Here is a 23,419-nt window from a genome sequence, read left to right on the forward strand (position 1 = left end):
CCTATTTATACAGGCATAGTTAAACCAATTATGTGATGTATGTATGGGGAATACTGTAGAACAATGACGAAAAATAAGTGTACACAAACTGACATGAAAAATATCTTTAAGTAATATTGAGTAAATACAGCAAAAAACAAAAGAATACATTGAGTAGAAAAACATTTCTTTAAAAACAAATCAAAATTACATAGCATGATGTGGGGAGATATCTATACACATACACAGAGAGAGAGAGACAGAGAGAGAGACAGAGAGAGAGAGAGACCCTCTGAAGTATACCCATCAAGCAACTAACAGCCGTTACCTCTGAGAAAGCTGTGTGAATGTGATGTCATCAAGAATGTTTTCCTCTTTTACTTGTAGGAAAAAAGATCTAACTTGTAATTTGGGGGGGGGGGGAGATTTTGTCATTAAGCACTCAATTTACTTTAAATGATTAAGCTTCTACAGCCAGAGAATCAAAAGAATAATACTGTGTATATCACTGATATTGACATTTATCATAATTTGTCATTACTTAAATGTACTGAAATCTATTTAATTTGAGAATGAGAAAAAGGTATAACAATATTTTTCAGGTTTATATCATATCTTTCTTTTTCTGTAAGAAGTGGAATTGTAATGTAACCCAGCAATGAATTCTATAGCTTTGTTTTTGAGCCTTCAGCTGCCAGTCCTGTATTCTCAAATATTCTATAACTTCTCAAATGCAGAGCAACATCTAGTATTACCAAGTACACTTTCAGTGAAGGCTTACTGATCAACTGAAAGGAATTCTATACAAAATAAGACTATACTAGAACTCTACGATTTGTGTATGTTTGCATATGCCTATGTATAAATTTTACTAAAGTTTGCCAAAGTTTAGAAGAATAAAGAAAAAAGACTCTCAATCTTCTACCTTATATTCATCCACAATAATGCTGAGGGCTTCGTGACCAGCTTTCCTCATGTCTTCCAATTCTTGTTTATGTTTTTCCTGGGGGGGAAAAGTAAACCATGATCTGTTCTTTTGTTTACAAAATAATAAAATCATTGACTTTTGCATGAAATATCAATGTTGCAGCTGAAAACAGTAAAAAACTATTTTTTAAAAACAAATCAGGGCACCCCTAACAACTTATCACTTTGGAACTCCCATTCATGTCAGGTTATTTCACAGATGGTATGTGACTATTTTATATAAGGACCTAGGAAGGGCAAAAGCATCAATCCATGTGCTAAATATTAACATAGGTTCTTCCCCCCTTACTTTTCAAGATTAAAAACAATAATACAAATAGGTATTCTGACATTTTCTTTCTGTATCAACATCTCAGGCAGTTCTTGAGATTCATACACATATTTCACCCTGGACAAGGGATATTTGAGAAGTTCATATAAATTAGGCTACTATGGTCAAACAAATTGTGGAAATTAACAACATATATTAACACAGAAAAATTCTACTAAACACAGAAATTTGATACACTTTACTAAAATCAACATTTTTCAAATGTAATTAATTTACTTTTTTTTGTCCCACTCTTGACAATACCTATTACTTACTGATCTCTTCAGTTTAGAATTAAAGAAACTGAGAACCAAAAAGGTCAAAAGCTTTGTAGTTATTAGGCTAAAGCAAAGCAAACTGGCCCAGATCAACAAAATGAAACAGAGAATGTATTCTACTTTTACCTGATTAATTACAAATTGAAGATGAATATGCACCATTCAGTTATAAAGTTTGATCATTCAACAACTATGGTCCTCAATAATGACATGTATTGGTACATTAGAAGTATTAAGAGAGTACATAGAGTAAAATGTATTAGGCAATTCTTATAAAATCTCTTTTCTTTTTTTAAATATATCTTTACTGATTTCAGAGAGAGGAAGGGAGAGGGAGAGAGAGACAGAACATCAATGATGGGAAAGTCATTGATTGGCTGCCTCCTGCACATCCCCAACTGGGGATCAAGCCTGCAACCTGGGCATGTGCTCTGGTCAGGAATCAAACTGTGATCTCCTGGATTCTAGGTCGATGCTCAACTGCTGAGCCACACCCACCTAGGCTAAAATCTCTTTTCTTAGAGAAATTTTATAAATGTTCTATGGCATTATATTATACATCAAAATGTTCTATGACATTATATTTTACTATAATTGAAAATGAACACTTTATCAACTCCTGTATCTTCTCATCTAAAAGGTACAGCAATTCAGTGCTTTACATAGTGCCTTAGAACATAGGAGCTACCAACAATTGTTTGTTGGATTATGCTGTAATTGTTATTATTGATACAACAAATTTCCATAATCATGTTAGATATCAGAACTAAAAATTTGACTATCATACTCAACATATACTTCATAAAATTTTCAAATGATGTATAAATGTTCAGTAATATTCATCATAATTCAAAGAAGAAAAAAATGTAGACTCTCCAAGTACCATAAAATTTACTGTTATTGATCACCTAAAGTTTTCCCAGATGCTATTATTTTATACCAAATTTTCTCAGTAAGCATTATGTTTAATTTAAACAATTACTATGTGCCAGATTCTACCATGCTCTGGGGATAAAATGATGGCAAAAACATAATAGTTATCTTCAGTCTGGTAATATAGAAGGTTGAGTTACCTGTATATAGTACCTTTAATGTGATAATGTGTATGAAATGATTGTAATGAAGATAAATGTAAGGCATTTTTACTACTACTACTACTACTAGTATCACATTTGTTACTGGTACTTTTCAATAATGAACAGAAACCCTAGACAAAAGATCGGGGGGGAAAAAGGACTGAATAATATAAAACCAACTAGGAGAAATAAACAACTATAAAATACTCCACCCAACTACAGAAGGGTACATATTGTTCTCAAGTGGATATGAAATGCTCTCCAAGATAGATTATATGTTAGGCCACAGAACAATGGTCAATCAATATTAAAATACTGAAATCATACAAGCTATGCTCTTTGACCAGAAGAGAATGAAATTTTAAATAATTAACAGTGGGAAATTGGATATGCTTTTTATTTGTTAAACGAGGGAGTGAGATTAAATCATTTCTTAAAAACCCTCTGAATGTTTCTAATGCTATTCTATTACATAGTATGCTAAAACTAGATCAATCAACCCCCTTTTGCTTACTTCAAAGTTACTGACGGCAATCATGTAACTGCATTGTAATACACCAGGCTGCTCAGTTACCCTTTCTCCCCCCCCAAAACTCCACAGGTATAACCAAATAATCATACATAGCCTGAAATTTTTATTTCAAGAATATAGAGTCCAAAATTTTCAACCTATCTTCAAAGTAGTCAAAACCAAATTTGACCACAATGATAGCCTTTTTTCAAAATGTCAAACCCAAAACCATCATTAGAAAGGGAAGATTCAGGAAAATGCCCTCATCTTAAATAAAACTAACTACATTTTAAATAAGAAGAGACTTTAAAGGTAAGCTATTCCAACATATTCATTTTATAAATGAGGAAACTGAGGCCTAGAGAGGTCAAGAAGATTGTTCAAGGTCACTGAGTTCAATAGGGCAGGCTGAAGCCTGAATCACATATCCTTATAGCCAGCCCAATGTTTTTTAAGAAATATCCAGTCAAAGACTGAACTATTTGAGCATACTCCCAACTCCTCATCAACAGACCTGTTTTCTATATAAAATTCATTAATACATGGAATCACATGTCCTGAGTCTTCTGGTGAAAGTAAGATACAAATTGGTCACTATTGATAAAACTTGAAAAAGTTATCCATCAATTTATTACTGCCAACCAGAAATTTTCGTTGTGATAAAAATAAAGTAAGGCGCTTTTCAAATGTTACTAGAAGCACATTCCAAACAATTCTCCACCACCCATAACCACTCCAATACCAACTCCTTGCCCAAATTATTAAATATACTCAGGTCTAATACCTTTAATATGCCTAACATAATTGGTATAAAAAAATTTGTTAAATAGATATGTAATAGGGCCCTTCACAGAAAAAAAATTAGAAATTAGCAAAATTTTTAAAGTAGGCTTCATTAGTATATTGATGAGGAAACTCAATTCAGATATTTAAATCAAGATTTATCCAAAAAAATTTAAAAACCAAGTTTATAGCACAAACTGGTAAACATGTCTCAATTCATATTATATTACTGTTGGCTATTGCTAACAACAGAACCCATACTAATCACTGCTAACAAATTAATCCATGCATAGTAACAGGATCCTCTGTCACACAGATGGTTAAAAGCCAACATTTGATTTAGGTATTTGGGATAAATTACTACAGTACTTAAAAAGAGAAAAGAGAGAAGAAAGGAAAGAGGGAGGGAACTCCAAACACCAATCAACCATTATATTCTACCTATTAGAAAGCAGTTGCTTCTCATTTTCTACATTCTTTGGCCAAGAAAAGTCTATAATTAGACTGAACATAATAAGCAGAACATAATTAGTTACTACTGTCTGATTAAGAAAGTTTTCCAATACAGGCTTCACCACCGCTCTCCGAAGACACAAGATTATATCCCTTTCACAACAACTAATCAACTATATTGGATAAGACAGCCATAAACACCTCCAGATACTCCAAAAGGAAATTTGCAGGGCAAGAAATCAAAATAAAGATAGTGGGATAACATCCAACCAATACACTGAAAGGTTCTAACTGAGAAATGGTGTCATATCCTCCCACCAAAATCTGAAGAATCCAATGCACCAAAATGGCCTAATTGTAAATGTTAGAGAAGCAGAAAGAAGATTAGATTATCCTGTATGTACCCACTTTGCAAAACAGAACAAAACAGAACACGGCCTCTCCATCACTTACTGACCCCACATTTGACAGCTGCTACAAACCTAGCTGGTTTATAAAAGAAAGTAACTTTCACTGTCATGACAATTACGCAACAAGTCTTTCCCACTGAGTAAATGTTTAATCTCTGTCTCCTCATGCTATGTCATTTCTTAGTCTCTCCATACAATCAGTAACAAGTAACAACACATGACAGAATCCTTCATAATCTTCAAGTCAGTTTCAGGCAAATTCAATAGTTAGCCAAATATAAAATGAGAGAGAAAAATGACATAAGCATGTGAGAATCAGTCTAAATGTATATTTCATATGGCATATTTCAAGAGTAATACTGCCATAGTAAACTGTGCCCAATACCGAAACAGATACCCTAAATAAGTCTGCCCTTTCAGCTTAGTAATTCCGCAATCTTTCAAAGAATTAATTTTCATCTCTGGCCCTAACCCATTAAATGGCTGCCTTAATACACTGCATGAATTTCATCAGCACACAGACTCCAAAACCATCAGCTTTACTGAATCTTCTTAATCAAAAACAATATAACAAAACAAACTCCTTCTGGACATTTCCTAACAGATACAATGATGAAGACATGGAGAGAACCCCATAATTTGTTCACACTGGCAAAGAAGTACAGTAACTGATTATTCTATACATGAACTAACGAAACTCAGATATGACAATGTCACAGCTACGTCTAAGCTAAAACCTTAAGGAAAGGAATTAGTTAACAAATGAGAAATGAGGAAGCAGGTCACAGGTAATTCATCACTCTGAAAACTATTCAAGTAAAATTCACAAGAGAAGAGGATACGTTTAGAACAGTGCCATTTTTGCTGTAATTATTGTTCCTATCAGCACAATATCTCCTCTACCAACTACAGTCTGTTAAAGAATAAAAGCCGAATCCTACACAGCCTGAGAATATGTCCTCTTGTGTAACCCAGGCTAAATTCCTGGCTAATTTGATTTTCATGGATCTGTTCCAACTGCCACTTCAATGTCACCTTATTATTTGCTCCAAAAGAAAAGGCAGAAACTTCACTCTATGCTAGATTTAAAAGAAATTACTATTTATCTTCAGCCTTGTTGAAGTCTTCAAAGGCCAAGTGCCTTGAGAGGTAGATGCTCAAAACTAACTCAAGCCAAGCAGGGGGGAAATAAAAGGAAATGGAAAGGAGGAAAGGAAAAAAAAAAAAAAAGGAAAACACGGAAGGAGGAGGAAAGGAGAACTGGGGATCAGGGAGGAGCAGAGAGTTTGCAATCATAAAAAGGGCCTGTAGCTACTTGTATCAGGATAATTACAAAAACCATCCCTACTTTCAGGTTCCCTACTTTGAGAGTATCAAGGAACAATTTCCAGCCTGCTAATGTTAAAGAACAGAATGATGCCCTATAAATCCAATAAATGTACAAACCTATCTCAATCAATAAAGATTTATACCTCTCAAAAATTATTCCAATTTCTATGACTTTTCCTAATTTAAACCTACTCTCCAAAGTTTGATTGTATTTTAACTCTGATAACAGAAAGGGACTTTCTAATAGCACAGCTTCTCAAAATATTTAATACTTTGACTGAAAAACCAAAAATGTCTTAATAGTAAAAATCACTTTTTAATGTTTTGGTTACTTGTCTTTATATTCTGAGAGTTTCTGCCCACAGTATTATAATTTACCTTCATATTTTAAAATATACTGAAATTCATCTTTGGTGCTTGTAATGGGTTGAATTGTGATGCCCCCAAAAAAGATAGGTTCAAATCCTAATCCCAGGTATCTAATCCCTAATCCTAATCCCTGGTATAATAAGGTTATAAATGTAATCTTACTTGAAAATAGGATCTTTGCATATGTAATTAAGTATTGCAAGATAAAGTAATCTTGGATTTAGGGTGGCCCTATGTCCTAAGATTAGTTTCCTTATAAAAAAGGGAGCGTAAGACTTGAGACAGAGCTATCAGCGAGAAGGTGCCATGTGAAGGTGAAGGCAGAAATGAAGATATGCTGGCACAAGGCCAAGAACATCAGATGCCAGCAGAAGCAGGAAGAAGCAAGGGAAGATTCTCCTCCACTAGAGTTTTTGGAAAAAGCATGGCACTACCAAAATATTAATTTTAGAATTCTGACTTCCATAACTATGAGAATAAATTTTTGCTATTATGAACCACCAAATTTGTAAAACACTGTTATAGCAGCCTTAGGAAACTAATATAGATTTTGGTGCCTAGAACAGGAGTGCTGCTGTAATAAATACCTAAAAATTTGGAAATAACTTGGGAATTGTATGGTGGGTAGAAGCTGGAAGAATTTCAAGGTGCAAGACAAAAAAGGCCTAGATTGCTTTGACGAAATCATTGGTAGAAATACAGATGCTGAAGGTGATTCTGGTAAGAGGTCAAAGGAAGTACAGAGCATGGTAGAGAAAACTATCATTTTAGGGAGCAGATATATCATCATAAACAAAATAATGGTAAAAATATGAACACTACAGGTGCTTTTGGAGAGGTCTCAGAAAGAAATGAGGAACATGTTATTGGAAATTAGGAGATAGGAGATCTTTTGTTTACAGTGCAAATATCTTTGGGAATTATTGTTTTTGTTTTCTTTGGATAAATACCCAGAAGTGGAACTGATGGGTGGTATGGTAGTTCTATTTTTAATTTTTTGAGAAATCTCCATACTGTTTCCTATAGTGGCTGCACTAATTTATAATCCTACCAGGGCAAAAGGGTTCACTTTTTCTCCACATCCTTGCCAATACCAGTTTTTTGTTGCCTTTTTGATAATAGCCGTTCTGACAGGTGTGAAATATTTCATTATGGTTTTGATTTGCATTTCCCTGATGATTAGTGATGTTGAGCATCTTTTCATGTGCCTGTTCATCATCTATATGTCTTCTTTAGATAAATGTCTAGTCAGGTCGTCTGCCTGAATTTGAATTGAACTATTTGTTTTTTTGTTATTGAGTCGTTTGAATTATTTCTATATTTTGGATATCCCCTAAGATGTATATCAATTGCAAATATCTTCTTCTGTTCAGGAGATTACCTTTTTTATCTTGTTGATGGTTTCCTTTGCTGTAAAACATTTTAGTTTGATGTAGTCCTACTTGTTTATTCTTACTTTTGTTGCCTGTGCTTTGGATGTCAAATCCAAAACACCATAGCCAAGGCTGATGTAAAAAAGCTTACTGCCTATGTTTTCTTTTAAGTGTTTTATGTTTTCAGGTCTTACATTCAAGTCTTTAAGTTAACTTTTGCTTATTGTTTAAGAGACTGGTCCAGTTTTAATCTTCTGAATGTGACTATCCAGTTTCCCCAACACAATTTATTGAAGAAGTCCTTTCTCCATTGTATATTCTGAACTCCTCTGTTGTAAATTAATTGACCATATATGCGTGGGTTTTATCTCTGTGCTCTCTATTCTGTTCCATTAATCTATGTATCTGTTTTTGTGCCCATACCATGCTGCTTTGATTATTATAGCTTTGTAGTACAGTTTGAAATCAGAAACCATGATACTTCCAACTTTTTTTCTTTCTCAAGGTTGTTTTGGCTACTTGGGGTCTTTTGTGGTCCCCATATAAATTTTAGGATTATTTGTTCTAGTTCTGAAAAGAATACCATTAGTATTTTGATAGGGATTACATTGATTTTATCTGTAGATTGTGTTGACTACATGGACATTTTAACAATATTAATTCTTCCAATCCATGAGCACGGAATATCTTTCCATTTATCTGTGTCTTCTTCAATTTCTTTCACTAATGTCTTATAGTTTTCAGTATACAGGTCTTTCACCTCTTTGGATAAATTTATTCTTAGGAATTTTATTCTTTTTGATGCAATTGTAAATGAGACTGTTTTCTTAATTTCTCCTTCTTATAAAGCATTACTAATGTACAGAAATAAAACAGATTTTTGTATATTAATTGTGTATCCTGAAACTTGCCTGAATTCATTTATTAGCTCTATAGTTTTTTTGGTGGAGTCAGATGAAAACAGTGACAATTTTACTATTTCCTTTCCAATTTGTATGCCTTTTGTTTCTTTTTCTTGCCTAATTGCTCTGGCTAAAACATCCAATATTACATTGAATAAAAAGGATGAGAGTGAACATCCCGTGTTCCTGAACTTAGAGAAAAAGCTTTTACTGTTCACCATTAAGTACTGACTGGTTTCCTTATAACAGAAGGGAGAAGGAGCTTTAAAACAAAGAGAAAAGGCCATGTGAAGGTAGAAGAAGAAAATGGAGTTATGCTGCTAGAAGCAAGGAATGTCAGGCAGCATCAGAAAGTGAAAGAGGCAAGGAAAGAAGCCCTAGAACCTTCAGAGGGAACAAGTCTTCTGACCTGCAAAACACTGAGAGAATAAATTTCTGTTGTTTTAACCCAACAAGTTTGCCTAAGTAGTTCATAGCAGCCCTAAGATTCTATGACAGTACTTCTCCAACGTCCGTCTTTGAAAGAGTTTCTTTCTTTACACACCAACAGAGTCCTTCAACATTTATTTGATCCCAAGCCACCCAGTATGCTGAAACAATTAGGTATTTTTCCTAATGATATCATAAGGAAGCCTTTCCCTCCTACAAAGAATATTGGTAATTTAATATAGATCTCCATCATCATAGTAGCAATAACAGATCTTTACAAGAGATGGCAAATCATACAGATATTTACTATTGCTGCCACCCAAAATGTAACTAAAATACCTAAAAAGAGTTTTGGTTTTCTGGTTTTTCTTTGATTTTGTTTTTTGTTTTGTTTGTAATCACACAAAGCTCTAAGGGCAAAAAGTTGAAGAGTTCAGAAACCAAAACATGGAAAGCAGAATATGTGCTAACTGAAACAGCAAAACCAAGAAAGCTGAATGTCAAAGAAGAGGTGTGAAAAGCTAAGAAGTTAATAATACTTCAGAAACTCCAATATTCTGCATTCAGCAACAGCAAGAACTCTGGAAATGAAGGTTAAGGGAATGCTAAAAACAGAGGGAATGACAGAACATCTACCTATAAAGCAGTAACCTCCAGATCCCTTCTACATCTCTGCAGAGCTGTGAGACTGTCCCTAAACAACAGAAGAATGAAGGTCTATTCTCTGAAGCGGGCAATACAGAAGGAATCTTTAAGTCCCATAAATCTTTCCCTATTTAGTCTGGATTATCCTCACCAGGCAGAAGCCTAAATGGGTTGTTTATAGGGAATGTAATAAAATCTAGGAAAGAAGATAGGACCAGCTACAAAATTTGTGGGCCTCAGTATGAAACAAAAACGTGGGGCTCTTGCTCAAAAATTAACAATTTCAAGATGGCAATAGCAGATCATTACACCAAGCATCAAGTCCTTATAATCACAGGGTCCTGTGTAAATGCACAAGTTGTGTGCTCTTGAAGCCAGGTCTGCTTAAAGACACAGGTAATGAGAAAGGGTTGACAATCAACAGCCTTGTCAGAAAACCCTACAATAAAGCCTACCCCATACCTTGCCCCATTCACCAGAAGAGTTTCCAATCCACCTTTTCTGATATCCTAAAAAAAAGATAGCTATGGATCACCAGCCATTTAAACGAGCCTCTAAACAGAAAACAAAGGCTAGAATACAACAGTAGAAAGGAAAAAAGCTTTTTGGAATAAGCAGGTTAAATAAGGATAAAAAATAATAATAATATGAACATACTCAAAGAAATAAAAGCTCTTGGGAATTCAAAACACAATAAATACATATGCAAACAATCAATCAATAGAAGAGCTGGAAAACAAAGTTAACAATATCAACCAGAAAGGGGAGGGAAAATGAAGGAACAAGAAATAGATACAATAAGACAATTCAGTGGATCCAGGACACAAATAACCAGTGTGACAGATGGTAGATAATAAGTGGTATTATTATCCAAATAATAGGAAAGAAATTCATCAAAAATAACTCAAGAAATTCTCCACATCTAAACATTATACACTGAAGGGATGCTTAGTGTTCCAACACATCGGTCAAACGTAGACCCTAGGACTTTATTTTTAGCACTACTGCACACTTAAAAGGGCTTCCAGTGAAAATACAACTAGATCATACACATAGTTTGATGTTTACAGTACAGGAAGTAAGGACAATTACTGAAGCCCCTCCCCCCCAAAAAAGAAAAAGAGAAACTGAACTTAAACCTAATTTTTAAATGGGAAGCACTCATAAAAGTATCAGAGTAAAGGTCATTATATAGGCTTTTCAATCAGAAAAGCAAGTATTATTTGGTCCTGGGATGGCACCAAATAAAAACAGCTAGTTAAGACAACTATACAATAGAAATCTTGAAAGTGTACCACTATAGTGCAAGGATGGTTGATACCCCAGTTCCCAATAAAAGCAAGCACAAAACACCTGTGGGAGACAAAATTCTCAATTAAGGCCCCAAAATTAAATTAATTAAGATCAAACATATATGAGTTCACAATAAATATTAACAAAACAAAAAACCTGCATGAAAAAAAAATCACAATGAGTAAGAATATGCATAATATTCACTTCAAGACAAATGAAAAGTTTTCAAGAAGGCAAAATGAATTATATTACGATTCGTGTGTCAGTAGCATTTAACATAATCATTATAATGTAAACACTAAATACTGATCTGATCAAATCTATTATGTAACTCTACTGGGAGAATAAAGGAACTCTAAGTGTGGACTCGAGGTAAGAATTTTAAAAATCTAAAAAAATCTAAAAAATCAAGAAGTAGCAATATTTTAAATATGTCATTTAAAAATGTGGGCACAGATATTAATTTAAGAAGTTGAAAAATATTGCTTTCGGTGGGGCAAAAAATGGCAGGAGCAGCGAAAGGATCAGTGAATGCTGTTTCTCATAACAAGTCTTTTAGCATTTAGAGCTTTATGACTCTAAACTATGTTTATATATAATTTTAATAAAAATTTTTAATGGAAACAGTGCCTGTAGCTTAGAACTTATACTCTGCAATAACTGTCGATGGTAAGTGAATAAATAAATAACCATAAAACAGACTTAAATCTTCATCATGGCATACTTGTTAAATAAATGGTAATACATCAATTTAATAGATTATTAACAAACTCTTACTATATTGATATGGAATAATCTAAGTTATGTTTTGAAGTGAAAGCACACAATATGTTTTGTCTTTAAAAAAAGGAAAAAATAAATATATGTGTCTGTATACATGTGTGTGTTTATACTTTTACGTGTGAATATATATGTGCACACATATACACAAATATACACACACTATATCTGTGTATATACCCAAAAGATCTTTAGAATATACAAGAAACTACTCATATTGGCTGACACCAGGGAGGAAAACTGGGCTGCAGATATTGTGAAAGGACACTTTTTACTATATACCCTTTTGTACTTTTTAAAATGTTGAACTATGTATATATATTGCCATTTCAAAAAATAAATAAGCCTTTAAGATGATAAAATGCAAAGTATCTTAGAAATCTAACTCAACAAATAAATTACTAATGATATGATGTCTGATGCCAAAGCTGAGGATTCAGAGTTGAGATTTTGAGGGAGGAAACAATAATTCTAGCTTCCCTGCAACTCTATGCAGGCAGGTGCCTTCTCTGTCTATTGGCATCTGGCTGGCATGGCAAAGCAAAAACACAAGCAAATGTTTACTAAATATTTATTGAGGGAGAGAACAGTGAGCCTAGAAGAAAGGCCTCATTCAAATACCAAGAGCTAACCTTGCATTTTCTCATATGTGAAAAAGAGTTGAAAACCTCACAGGGTTATTGTGAGAATTAAATAAATATGCACGTAAAGTACATAGCATAGTGACTTGCACAGAGGAGCCAGTAAGCAAGTATCAGTTTTCCTCCTCCTCTCATCATCCCTTCACTTTTGATAAAAAGTGGGAGGAAGATAAATCAAAAAGATTTTATTTTAAAGTTCCTGTCTCACAGTGAAGACTATATACATTGATAAGGTTTGACATTAAATACAAATAAGCATACTACACATATGAAAGAAATCTATCTTTTTTCAAATGAAGGAAGAAAATATTCATAGAAATGAGGAGAAAGCCCATACTAGAAGGATTAATCTTCTGCTCTCTATACGTGACTGCAAAGATATCTTTCCTAATACAAATTCATATATTGGAGTTCAATAATGCCTAAAGGAAACAAAGAGAAATAGGCAAATACATCTGCTGGTACAACCACTATCAAAATTCACTATTTTTTAAATAAAAATAGTCACATAATGATTAATGTGTGAGAGTTTATTAACTCCAAATTAGATACCTTTTTTAAGATTTGCAGAAGTTCCTAGACTTAATTTCTCCATAAGTGTTACTATAATGTTGACTTCTTCCTGCCATTATGCTCCTAAAATTTCACACTGCACTATATTCCGTTTGTCAAAATAGCTATTGTTTCTAAAGTTTAAGAACAATAATTATTTTAGATATAAATTTAAAATATTGGAAGAAATTGTGACTTACAAAATATGAATTACATTTTTCAGATGCTAAATTATTCATGGTTGGCAAAAGTAGCCGCCAACAGCCTCACTTTGAGAAAAGTCATGTCAATTTTTCTGATATTAATGTTAGAATAATGCATACTACTTGTCAAGGAATAGAGACACCAGCCTTGACAGGGTTATAAAATCCTCAACTCACACAACCGTGAAATAACACATACTTCAGAGAAGTTGTCTGATAAAATGAGAAAAAAATATTCAACAAATTATAGAAAGTGCCCTAGTAGTGAATTATTTAGTTTCATAATTAAAGACCTAAAAAACACCATAATGATGAAAAAGACATACTCCTTTTCCCTACTCTCTATTTTATAAATGATGAAACTATAGGTAAAGAAATTGTACTGTTGGAAAATAGGTGGTAAGCTCATTGTTCTAGGTAATAGAAAACTCAGTAACACTTTTAGCCTCTTGCCCCACCCATTCACTTCCTCCCTCCTTTCTTACACAAAGAAAGTGAGGGGATTTGCATCATCCTTTCATTGGTAAGAAAATGTGGAACATATGTGGCTCATCATCCTTACTCTCTCCCTCCTTCTCTTTCCTTCAATCTTTCCCTTTTCACTTCCATATACAGACATATCTGTATGTATGCATATATGGTATGTTTATGTATATGGGTATAGGCACCCACAAATGCATGTGTGTCATATATGTTATATACTATATATGAGAAATTGATAGGGATATTCATGGAGGGGATATAAATGTATTTTATAAATTTATACACACACACACACATATGACGTTATTTATGATGTATGTCTGTGTATGTGTGTTTCCCCTTCTGCCAGTCTCAATTTCAATCTCAATCTCTCTCTCTCTAAACTGACTATAGGAAACATGCATTTTCTACTCTTCAATGCCTTCAACTTGCAGGGCCCGGCTCCTAAGCAGAATACCTAAGGTAGTCCAGCCACAGAAAATAAAAAAACAAGTAAGTCTGTCAAATTCAGACATGTAATATTAATAATCCTGTCTTTCCACAAACCTAAGCCTATTACCTCACACCTTCTCTTTACTCTCAAACCCCAGGACCTCCACAACCCTCCTTACTCCATTCTCATAAAGTGGAAGCTAACAAGAAGGACTTTTCACATGTTCCGACTATTACACCTACCAATCTATCTGCATCTGTATCCATGCATGTTCTTCCCTAATGTCATTATAAAAGCACTGAGGATAACAGTTTTATCTGAAGACAACACTTCTTACCCATCTACTAGGTCCAACACCCCAACCCCCTTCATCTTCTCAGGGACTTTGATCTTTCCAGGCACCTCTCTCACTTGATCTTGATTATCAACTCCACTTAACTGAATCAGTTCTATAATGGTATAACCATGCTTTAATATTTTCCATCAAATAAAACCTTCCTTGCCCTACACCCACTAAAGAATTATCTCTTCTCATTACGCCTCCACTTCCTCTCCTTCCATTGTCTTAAATCCATTCCAATAGGTCTTCATTTCAACTACTATGCTCTAACTAGGTAGCAGGATAACAAATGGCCCACCATGTTGGTTTTCTATACAAATTACTACAAACTACTACAAACTTAATTGATTAATGCAGACTGGTTCAACAGTTATGGAAAACTGTGGAGGTTCCTCAAAAAATTAAAAATGGAATTGCCTTATGACCCAGAGATTCTACTTCTGGGAATATATCCAAAGAAACCCAAAAACACTAATTTGAAAGAATATACGCACCTCTTTGTTCATTGCAGCATTATTTACAATAGCCAAGATTTGAAAGCAACCCAAGTGCCAGTAGATGAGTGGTTTAAAAAAGTTGTGATATATATATATATACAATGAAATACTACTCAGCTTAAAAAAGAAGGAAACCTTACCTTTTAGAGCAGCATGGATGGACCTAGAGGGTATTATACTAAATGAAATAACTCAATCAGAGAAAGACAAATACCATATGATTTCACTTATGTGTGGAATCTAATGAACAAAATAAACAAACATAACAGGAACAGACTCAGATACAGAGGACAGACAGCTGTCAGATGGGACGGGTGTTAGAGAGCTGGGTGAAAAAGGTGACAGGATTAAGCAGTACAAATTGGTAGTTGCAGAATAGTCATAAATATAGGAATTAGTCAATAATGTTGAGATAAATGGGTATGGGGTCACATTGGTGTTTGGAGCAGTGGGGTACCACTCTGTAGAGCACATGGTTTTATGGCCACTTTGCTGTGCATCTAAAACTGGTGCAGAATGGTACTGCGTGCAAATTGTGGGTGGAAAAAACAAACAAACAGAAATTTATCTCACACTTCCATAAATCAGAAGTCAACATAGGTTTCACTGCATTAAAATCAAGGTGCTGGCAGGACTACATTCCTTTCTGGAGGCTCTAGAGGAGACCCTTTTCCGCAGAATTCAGTTCCTTACACACAGTTCCTATATCTCAGAATCAGTAACAGAACATCAAATTCTGCCCATGCTTCTGTGTGTCTCTCCCACACATACACGTACACATACACGTGTACACACACCACAGCCAGGAAAGGTTCTCCACTTTCAAAGAGAACTCTCAGTTCTCTTCTGACTCCACTTGCCATTTATTCTCAACCTTCCTTTTACTGGTCCCTCTTCATTTTCTCTCTAAATACTGGAGTGCCTCAAATTTCAAAAGTAATGATAATAAGGATGATGAAATAACAAGAAGAAATATCTACATAGAACTGCAGTTTCCAAAGTGTGGTCAAGGAATCCTAAGTGCAATAAGCAGAATAATGGCCTCCCAAAAATAAATACATCTTAATTCCTGGAACCTGCAAATGCACCAAGTCACATGACAAAGGGGAATTAATATAGCAAATGCAATTGACACTGCTAATTATCTGGCTTTAAAATAGGAAGATTATCCTGGGTGAGTCCAATGTCATCACAAAAGTCCTTGAAGATGGAAGAGGGCCCAGCCAGGTGTGGCTCAGGGGTTGAGCATCGAGCTACGATCCAGGAGATCTTGGTTTGATTCCCAGTCAGGGCACATTCCCAGGTTGTGGACTCGATCCCCAGTGTGGGGCTTGCAGGAGACAGTCGATCAATGACTCTCTCATCATTGATGTTTCTCTCTCTCCCTCTCCCTTCCTCTCTCTGAAATCAATAAAGATATATTAAAAAAAAAAAAAAAATGGAAGAGGGAAGCAGAAGAGTCTGTGTTAAAGTGATGTAATAGGAGAAAGCCACAACCAGGCACTTCTTGCTCTGAAGATGGAAGAGGGCCACGAGTCAAGGAATGTGGGCTATTACAATAGCAATAGAAATCTAATTCACCGAGTGTTCCTACAACCCTTTCAAAAATTCATACTCTCAAAAACATTTTCATAAAAATACTAAGATGTTATTTGTTTTTCTCACTCTCATTCTCTCATGAATATACAGTGGGTTTTCTCAGAAGTGGCAGGACCTATGATATCACCAAAAATTAAATAAACAAGGAGACATGAGAATCTAGCTGTCTTCCATGAAGCCAGAATAGAGATTTGAAATAATACAAAACACTATTCTCACTAAGTTTGTTTCTATTTTGGAAAATATAGTTACGTTTTCATTAAAAGTGTTTTATTTTTTTAAAATGTTTTTATTGATTTTTGAGAGAGAGGAAAGGAGAGAGACAGAAACATCGATCTGCTGCCTCCTGTAGGCCCCCTACTGGGTGGGGAATCAAGCCTGAAAGCTGGGCATATGCCCTGACTTGGAATTGAACCAGTGGCCTCTTGGTTTATGGGTTGGCATTCAATCACTGAGCCACACTGGTTGGGCAAAATGTTATTTAACATGTAATAGGTTTCCTATTATTTCTTAAATGAGTTAATATTTTTTAAGTTTCTGTTTTATATTCTAATATGGTAAATATCATACTTACCATATAATATAATATGAGATCCACAATAATTATTACAAGTATAAAATGTTCCTAAATACAAAAATGTTTAAGAACTACTGATACAGAGCTTCATATGTGCCAAACATAGCTCTAAGTAGTATATCTATATTAACACAGTAAGTGAATCTTCACAATAATCCTAACAGATAAGTACTATGTTTATCCTTGTTTTACACATAAGAAAATTCAAGTTCATTAGCAGTAAGCAACATGCCCAAAGTCACACAAAATAGCTGAGGCAGAATTCAAACCTCAGCGGTCAGTGGTTGAACATGGTCTTCCAGGGTTAACACTTCTCAATAGACACTTACTCTGAAGGTGATCTCAACTAGTTGCATGTTTAAATGTTCCAGCCCCAAGCCTCTAACTCCAGACTCTTAATATGCCTATTGCCTATTCAATGAACCTAACTGATGACTAAAATTCATCTCAAAAGTCTTCCCCAAACTGAACTGGTTCCTTCTCCTCCTCAAACATTTTCTCACCTCAGATTTCCCATGTCAGTAAATGGGAATTGTTCAAGTTTCTCAGATCAAAGATCTGCAGGGCCCTCTTTTTTTCATGCTTTACAATAAGTATATCAGGAATCCCAGTGAGATATGCCTTAGAAATATACCAGAATCCAACCACTTACCACCTCATTTGCTACTACCCTAACACAAGGCTCTTTGGAATACATTACTAGCCTCCTATTGGTCTTCCTCTACCTATATAATATATTTTCACCATGGCAGTGAAAGTGATTTTTTTAAAAAAAACAAGGACCACTCTTTTGCTCAAAATAGCTTCCCATGTCAATCAGAGTAAAATCCAAAATCCTTACCTTAACCTAGAAGGCCTTATATAATCTGGCTCCATGGTATCTTTCTAATTTATTTGCTATGGTTATCTCCTCCTGCTCTAAGAACACATCAAATACAACCTTACTTCTTTTCACTGTTTTCTCTGCCTATTCTCTCTCTCCCCAACACATACAAGGTCCGTTAGGCCTATACCTTTCTTTCTAAAAGGTGTCTTGTCAGAGAGGCTTCCCACTATCGCCCTATCATATCCTATCATTTTCCAGCTCCTTACCCTGAATCATTGTACTTTAGCACTTATCATGGCCTGAAAAAGTACAAATATATCTTTTTGTTCCATGTCTATACCCCCACTAAAAAATGGACACTATAAATTCAGGACTTTGTCTCTTGGGTCCAGAGCTTTCTCCCCTACCAATGTCTGGTGAGTTGGCACTCACTATTTATTAATCACTCATTCAGTGATTAATCTAAAAAAAAATATTCACAATAAAAATAACAGTAATGCCCATAAAATAAAATGTTATCTATAGAAGTTCATAAAAAATACTACAATCTTAAAAGGAAATTATTCAAAGAATGGAAATAGGTAATTAGTAAAAACAACAAAACAAGTACCTGATGAAAATATGTTCAAGTCCAACACAATGTATAATTTTTAAAAATTCAAATTTAAAGGTGATATTTTATAAATTTCAAATAATAAGACTCTTTAAATCTAACTTATGTTGACCAAGAAGGCAAGTATAAGACAAGCACTAACAATGTAACTTGGCCCAAACTTTCATGAATACAATTTAACTTTATGTTTATATTTTCATTCTTTGATCCAATAATCCCTCTTCTAATAATTAACACTAAGAAGAAAAACATAAATCAAGACAGTCTTTTCCACATAAATATATCTATATTTAGAGATAACATGATTTTAAAATAGTACATAACTAATCTAGATGTATTCCTATAATAGAGTATTATGGAGTTATATTTGTAAATAATTTATTAGAATATGGGAAATGTCTAAGTTATGTTAGATGGATAATAGCACACAAATATTATGAATCTGACCACACTCAAAATATTCATTAAAAAAACATATCAAATGCATGTTGTTGTTTGGTGGAAATATTATGGATAATTTTGTAATTCTTGGCATAAAAGATACTTATCTCCAAGAAACAGTGATTAACTTCAAAATTATGCCATAAATTGAAAGAACTATAGTAAAATTAATCATTTCAAATTGGGGACAATTGGCCTGGAAAAGCTACTTGATACTGAGGCTTTAATAAACACTCAGTTACTTGAACCAACTATGATTCTGGAAAAGTATTTTGCATATCATCCAGATAAAACACTGCACCATTAAAACAAAAGTTTTCTTACAGAAGGAATTTAAATAAATACATTGAAAATGGAAAATTTCTTCTTCAGTTAGAGGCAACTCTTTTTAAAAATGGAAAATTACATGCCATGATCCATAGAAATATAAAATTTAGAATAGTTATCAAATTTTTGTTCTTAAATAATTTTCCCACAGGGTATTCTGGCAAGAACTATTTTTTTTCTTATTATTTAAGGTGATAAAACAACAAATTACTTACCTATGGTCATAAAAGTATAAGCAATGACAGACCTTCCTGTTGTCTTGTCTACCTTTATATTTGTAATCATTCCCAAAATGCCTGTTCAATTTTCGAAGAATAAAAAATATCATGCATACTAGAAAAACAATTTATTGGTATTTGAACAAAACTCTTCAAACTTTTGAAAAATACATTAGTCACCAATGGACTAAGCCTAACCCTGCCAAATATTAGCCTAAAACAAAATTTTAAAGTTGAATTATTAAGCCCTTTACAAGTTTTTTTAAAGAGATAATGTAACCACAACTACAAAAATCACCGCATTGTAACCACTGGTAAAATATCCAATGTGTGTAATAATATACAGTATAAATCCTGTTTGTTCCAATAGGACTTAAGAAACACTTTCAAAAATCACATTTAGCAGTATAATATGGATATGTCCCAATTTTCCAATAATTATTATTCTGATTAGTATATCTATGAATCAGATTCTCTTCCTGCCCTGACATCAATTACTAATTATATTCTGCTCATAGCTAACCAGGCTAGACGAGAATAAAATATTCCAACCAATTCCACTCTGGGAGTATCCGTTCTTCTGAATTAGGGCCCTAGTGACTGGGAGTTGCCTGTTTAGTTTTTCCATTTATTACTAAGAAATTAGATAAAATGATCTACTTGTATTTCTTTGAGAAGACTGGGGTAAGAAAAAAAGCAAGAGGAGCTGTTTCTTTTTCAAAGTTACCATTCAAGGTAGCTCAAACATTACTCTAATAATAAACCAATGATCATTTCTGAAAAAATTAAAATATATGCAAATATATTTGCTATAGATGAGATGAAGAAAAAAACTGTCACATTTTTTTCCTGGTTTTCTTGTAGGGAAGAATGGTCCTAACTACTCTACAGACCATGACAGCAATATTGTTTATATGTCAGGATAAAAACGGGGGCTCACGTAGTTGTGCCGCCACCAAAGAACACACAGTGACAGATATTTAATATAATCTCTAAAAACAAGTAAAAACAAAAAGGAAAAAACAGGGATGGGAAGATGTTTGCCATATGTTAGGGTTTTATTTCAAATGCTTAAACCATTTAAATAAAATACTTTTAAACAAAATAGTAACTAATATTTGAGACCTCCTCTAAGTAAATAATTACAGTAAAAATTCACCTTCAATCCCAATATAGTAAAAAGAGCACTTATGGTCAGGTCAATCCAATTTTAAGTCTGGGGACTGTAAGTTACTAGCTATATGCCCCAGGAGAAACAATTTACTATTTCTATCACTTTCTTCACCTATAAAATGGGATTAATAATACCAACAGACTGTCTTGCAGTGGGAACTAGATGGAAGTATGTCACGTGATTAGTGTGGTATTTAGTGTTTGGTAGACAACCAAATATTGAAGTGAAGAGGTACCTTACATAAAAATTGGGTTGTAGTCAGAACACATGGAGAAACTGCATATCATAGTTACTCCTGACAATTCACTGGAAAGTTACATATCAGAGCCCAACATATTGTATCTTCTCTCTTTACCTAATATTGCTAGCTTCTCTAACACTAAAAATAAATCACTCTATCTCTGGCTAATTACCAGATGAACTAATTGACTTGTATTAAGGTGTCATGCTTTATGGGAGAAAACATTAGAAGCACACATGTTACAGTGTAATGCTAACCAGTATAAAAGAGACATTTGGGATAGCCTAGGCTGAGGGCACAGCACAGCTACCCCTGCCATTTCACATTGTAGGACTTAACGTTAATTTTGTCTGTCTGTTTAGAAAGAGGGCTGTTATTATATTTGCTTGTTTACTTTAGGGTTGACATGTTTTTGCTTTTGCCAGTACATAGAGTTAAATTTCCTATAAGATGAATATAAATGATGCCACACCATTGATTTCCTTACCTTATTAGGCAAACTAGAAAAACATTTTTTAAAGCAAAAGGAAAAATAAAATAAATACATGCTAAGGAGAAAATACAGGTGACACAAATTTGTACTCCAGAATTTATGTTCTTTACATAAAAAAAAAAGTCCTCAAATCCTAACACAAAAGCCATTACCTTTCTTCAAGCTAGTCTACCAAAACTAGTTGTCTTGTTTCTAAGTCTTAAGCAGATTAGAAGGGGCAAGGGAAAGAGAATACTATATGCAGGAAGAGAAGAAATAAAAATTGATGTTTTAAGCCAACTTGATTTCTTTAGAGAAAAGAAACTATTTACACAATCAAGGAAATAATGAGCTCATATCAGGTGCTTTAAAAAAGTGCTTTAAATTAAACCTGTTTTCCTTTTCAAATAGCATTATTTTAAATTGTTTGAGGCAATCAAGTAGGTAAAGAGCAATAGAAATACATCAATAAACGGACACCCACACTGAACATGGAAAAGCAAGTATTCCATACAGAAGAAAACTTCCAAGATACTTTCAGCACCTCACATTCCTTAGGCTATTAGAGTTTTGACAAAATAAAACTAGTAAACACTTCTGCCCATTTGAGACTTTAATACAAAGACACGCACACAGAGAGAGACACACACACACATTCTGCCAGAAGTTATTTCAAGTCCAATAAAGGACAAGCATAGAAGTCCATATTAAAAATAAGTACAGAAACAATCCAAAATAATCATCAGTTATATCTGTTAAATGATAATAACTAAGTAATTACAGAAAAGGTGTTCTACAGAAATGTTACTACAAAAAAACAGGAAAACATTTTGGAAAATGTGTAAGTCACATTAAAACTTAAAAGGGAAACTACACATATGAAAGTAGACCAGAACTTATATGTTTCTAGGCATAAGCCATGGACACAGACATTGGTCTGGGGAGGGCCTGGGGGTGGGTGGATGTGGGGTGGAGGGGATCAAGGGGGATAAAAAAGGGACATCTGCAATATTTTCAACAATAAAGATAAAAGGGAAAAAAAGAAAGTAGACCAGATAGTCATAAAGTCTGTATGCTCTGAGGTAAGAAAAAGCTGTACAAAATATGATCCCAGTGATTCCTAAATTTAAAGCTGCAACAGACAGAATAAGAAACAGATTTTAAAATGCAAGAAATAAAATGAAATATGAAATTCCTTGAAGAATATCACCAGAAATACAAAAAAAGAGTTGAAAGTGGAAAGCAAATGATGAGACATCAATACAGCCATTTGTTCCCAAATACAGTTAATCACACTATTTGCAGATGCAACATATGCAAATTTGCCTACTAACTAAAATTTACTTGCAACCTCCAAATCAATACTTTAGGCACTTTCACTGTCATTTGTGGACATATGCAAAGTGGTAAAAATTTTGAATTCCCCAACACACATTCCCAGGTAAGGTCAAACAAGGTGATACTCTATACCTTCTTGTTTCAGCTCTTCTTTCCAGTGTGAATTAACAGCCATATTTTTTTTGGTATTTTTGTTCTTATTGTTGGTGATTTCATTGTTTAAAATGGTCCCCAAGCATAGGGCTAAAGTGCTGTCTAGTATTCCTAAGTACCAGAATGTTGTGTAATGATTATGGAGAAAATACTTGCATTAGATAAGCTTTGTTCAAGCATGAGTTACAGTGCTGAAGGCTGTAAGGTCAATCGTAATCAACTGACATGTATTAAATAGGGTAACTATAATAGAAACACACATAAAACAGGGTTATATATTGATCAGTTATATATTGACCAGAGGCTCTCAAGAACCTAACCCATACTTCCCCTAGAGCCATGATTCAGTATTCACTAATTCAGCATTTGCAGTAATTTTATAGA

General features: G+C 34.0%; 1 protein-coding gene across 3 annotated transcripts in view; it reads right to left on the minus strand.

Moving 5' to 3' along the window:
• The window catches only part of CCDC91 (coiled-coil domain containing 91), a 232,734-nt gene that overhangs the window by 114,543 nt on the left and 94,772 nt on the right, over nt 1–23,419 (minus strand). For 2 of the 3 annotated variants that reach the window (XM_081127169.1, XM_081127170.1), the window contains exon 7: nt 905–982. The exons of the other annotated variant lie outside the window; for it this stretch is intronic. In XM_081127169.1, coding sequence (XP_080983295.1) covers nt 905–982 — 78 coding nt within the window. The remainder of the gene's footprint in view (nt 1–904; nt 983–23,419) is intronic. 3 annotated transcript variants of the gene reach the window in all.

This window comes from Miniopterus schreibersii, assembly GCF_964146895.1.
Source record: "Miniopterus schreibersii genome assembly, chromosome: 2".
NCBI lineage: Eukaryota > Metazoa > Chordata > Mammalia > Chiroptera > Miniopteridae > Miniopterus > Miniopterus schreibersii.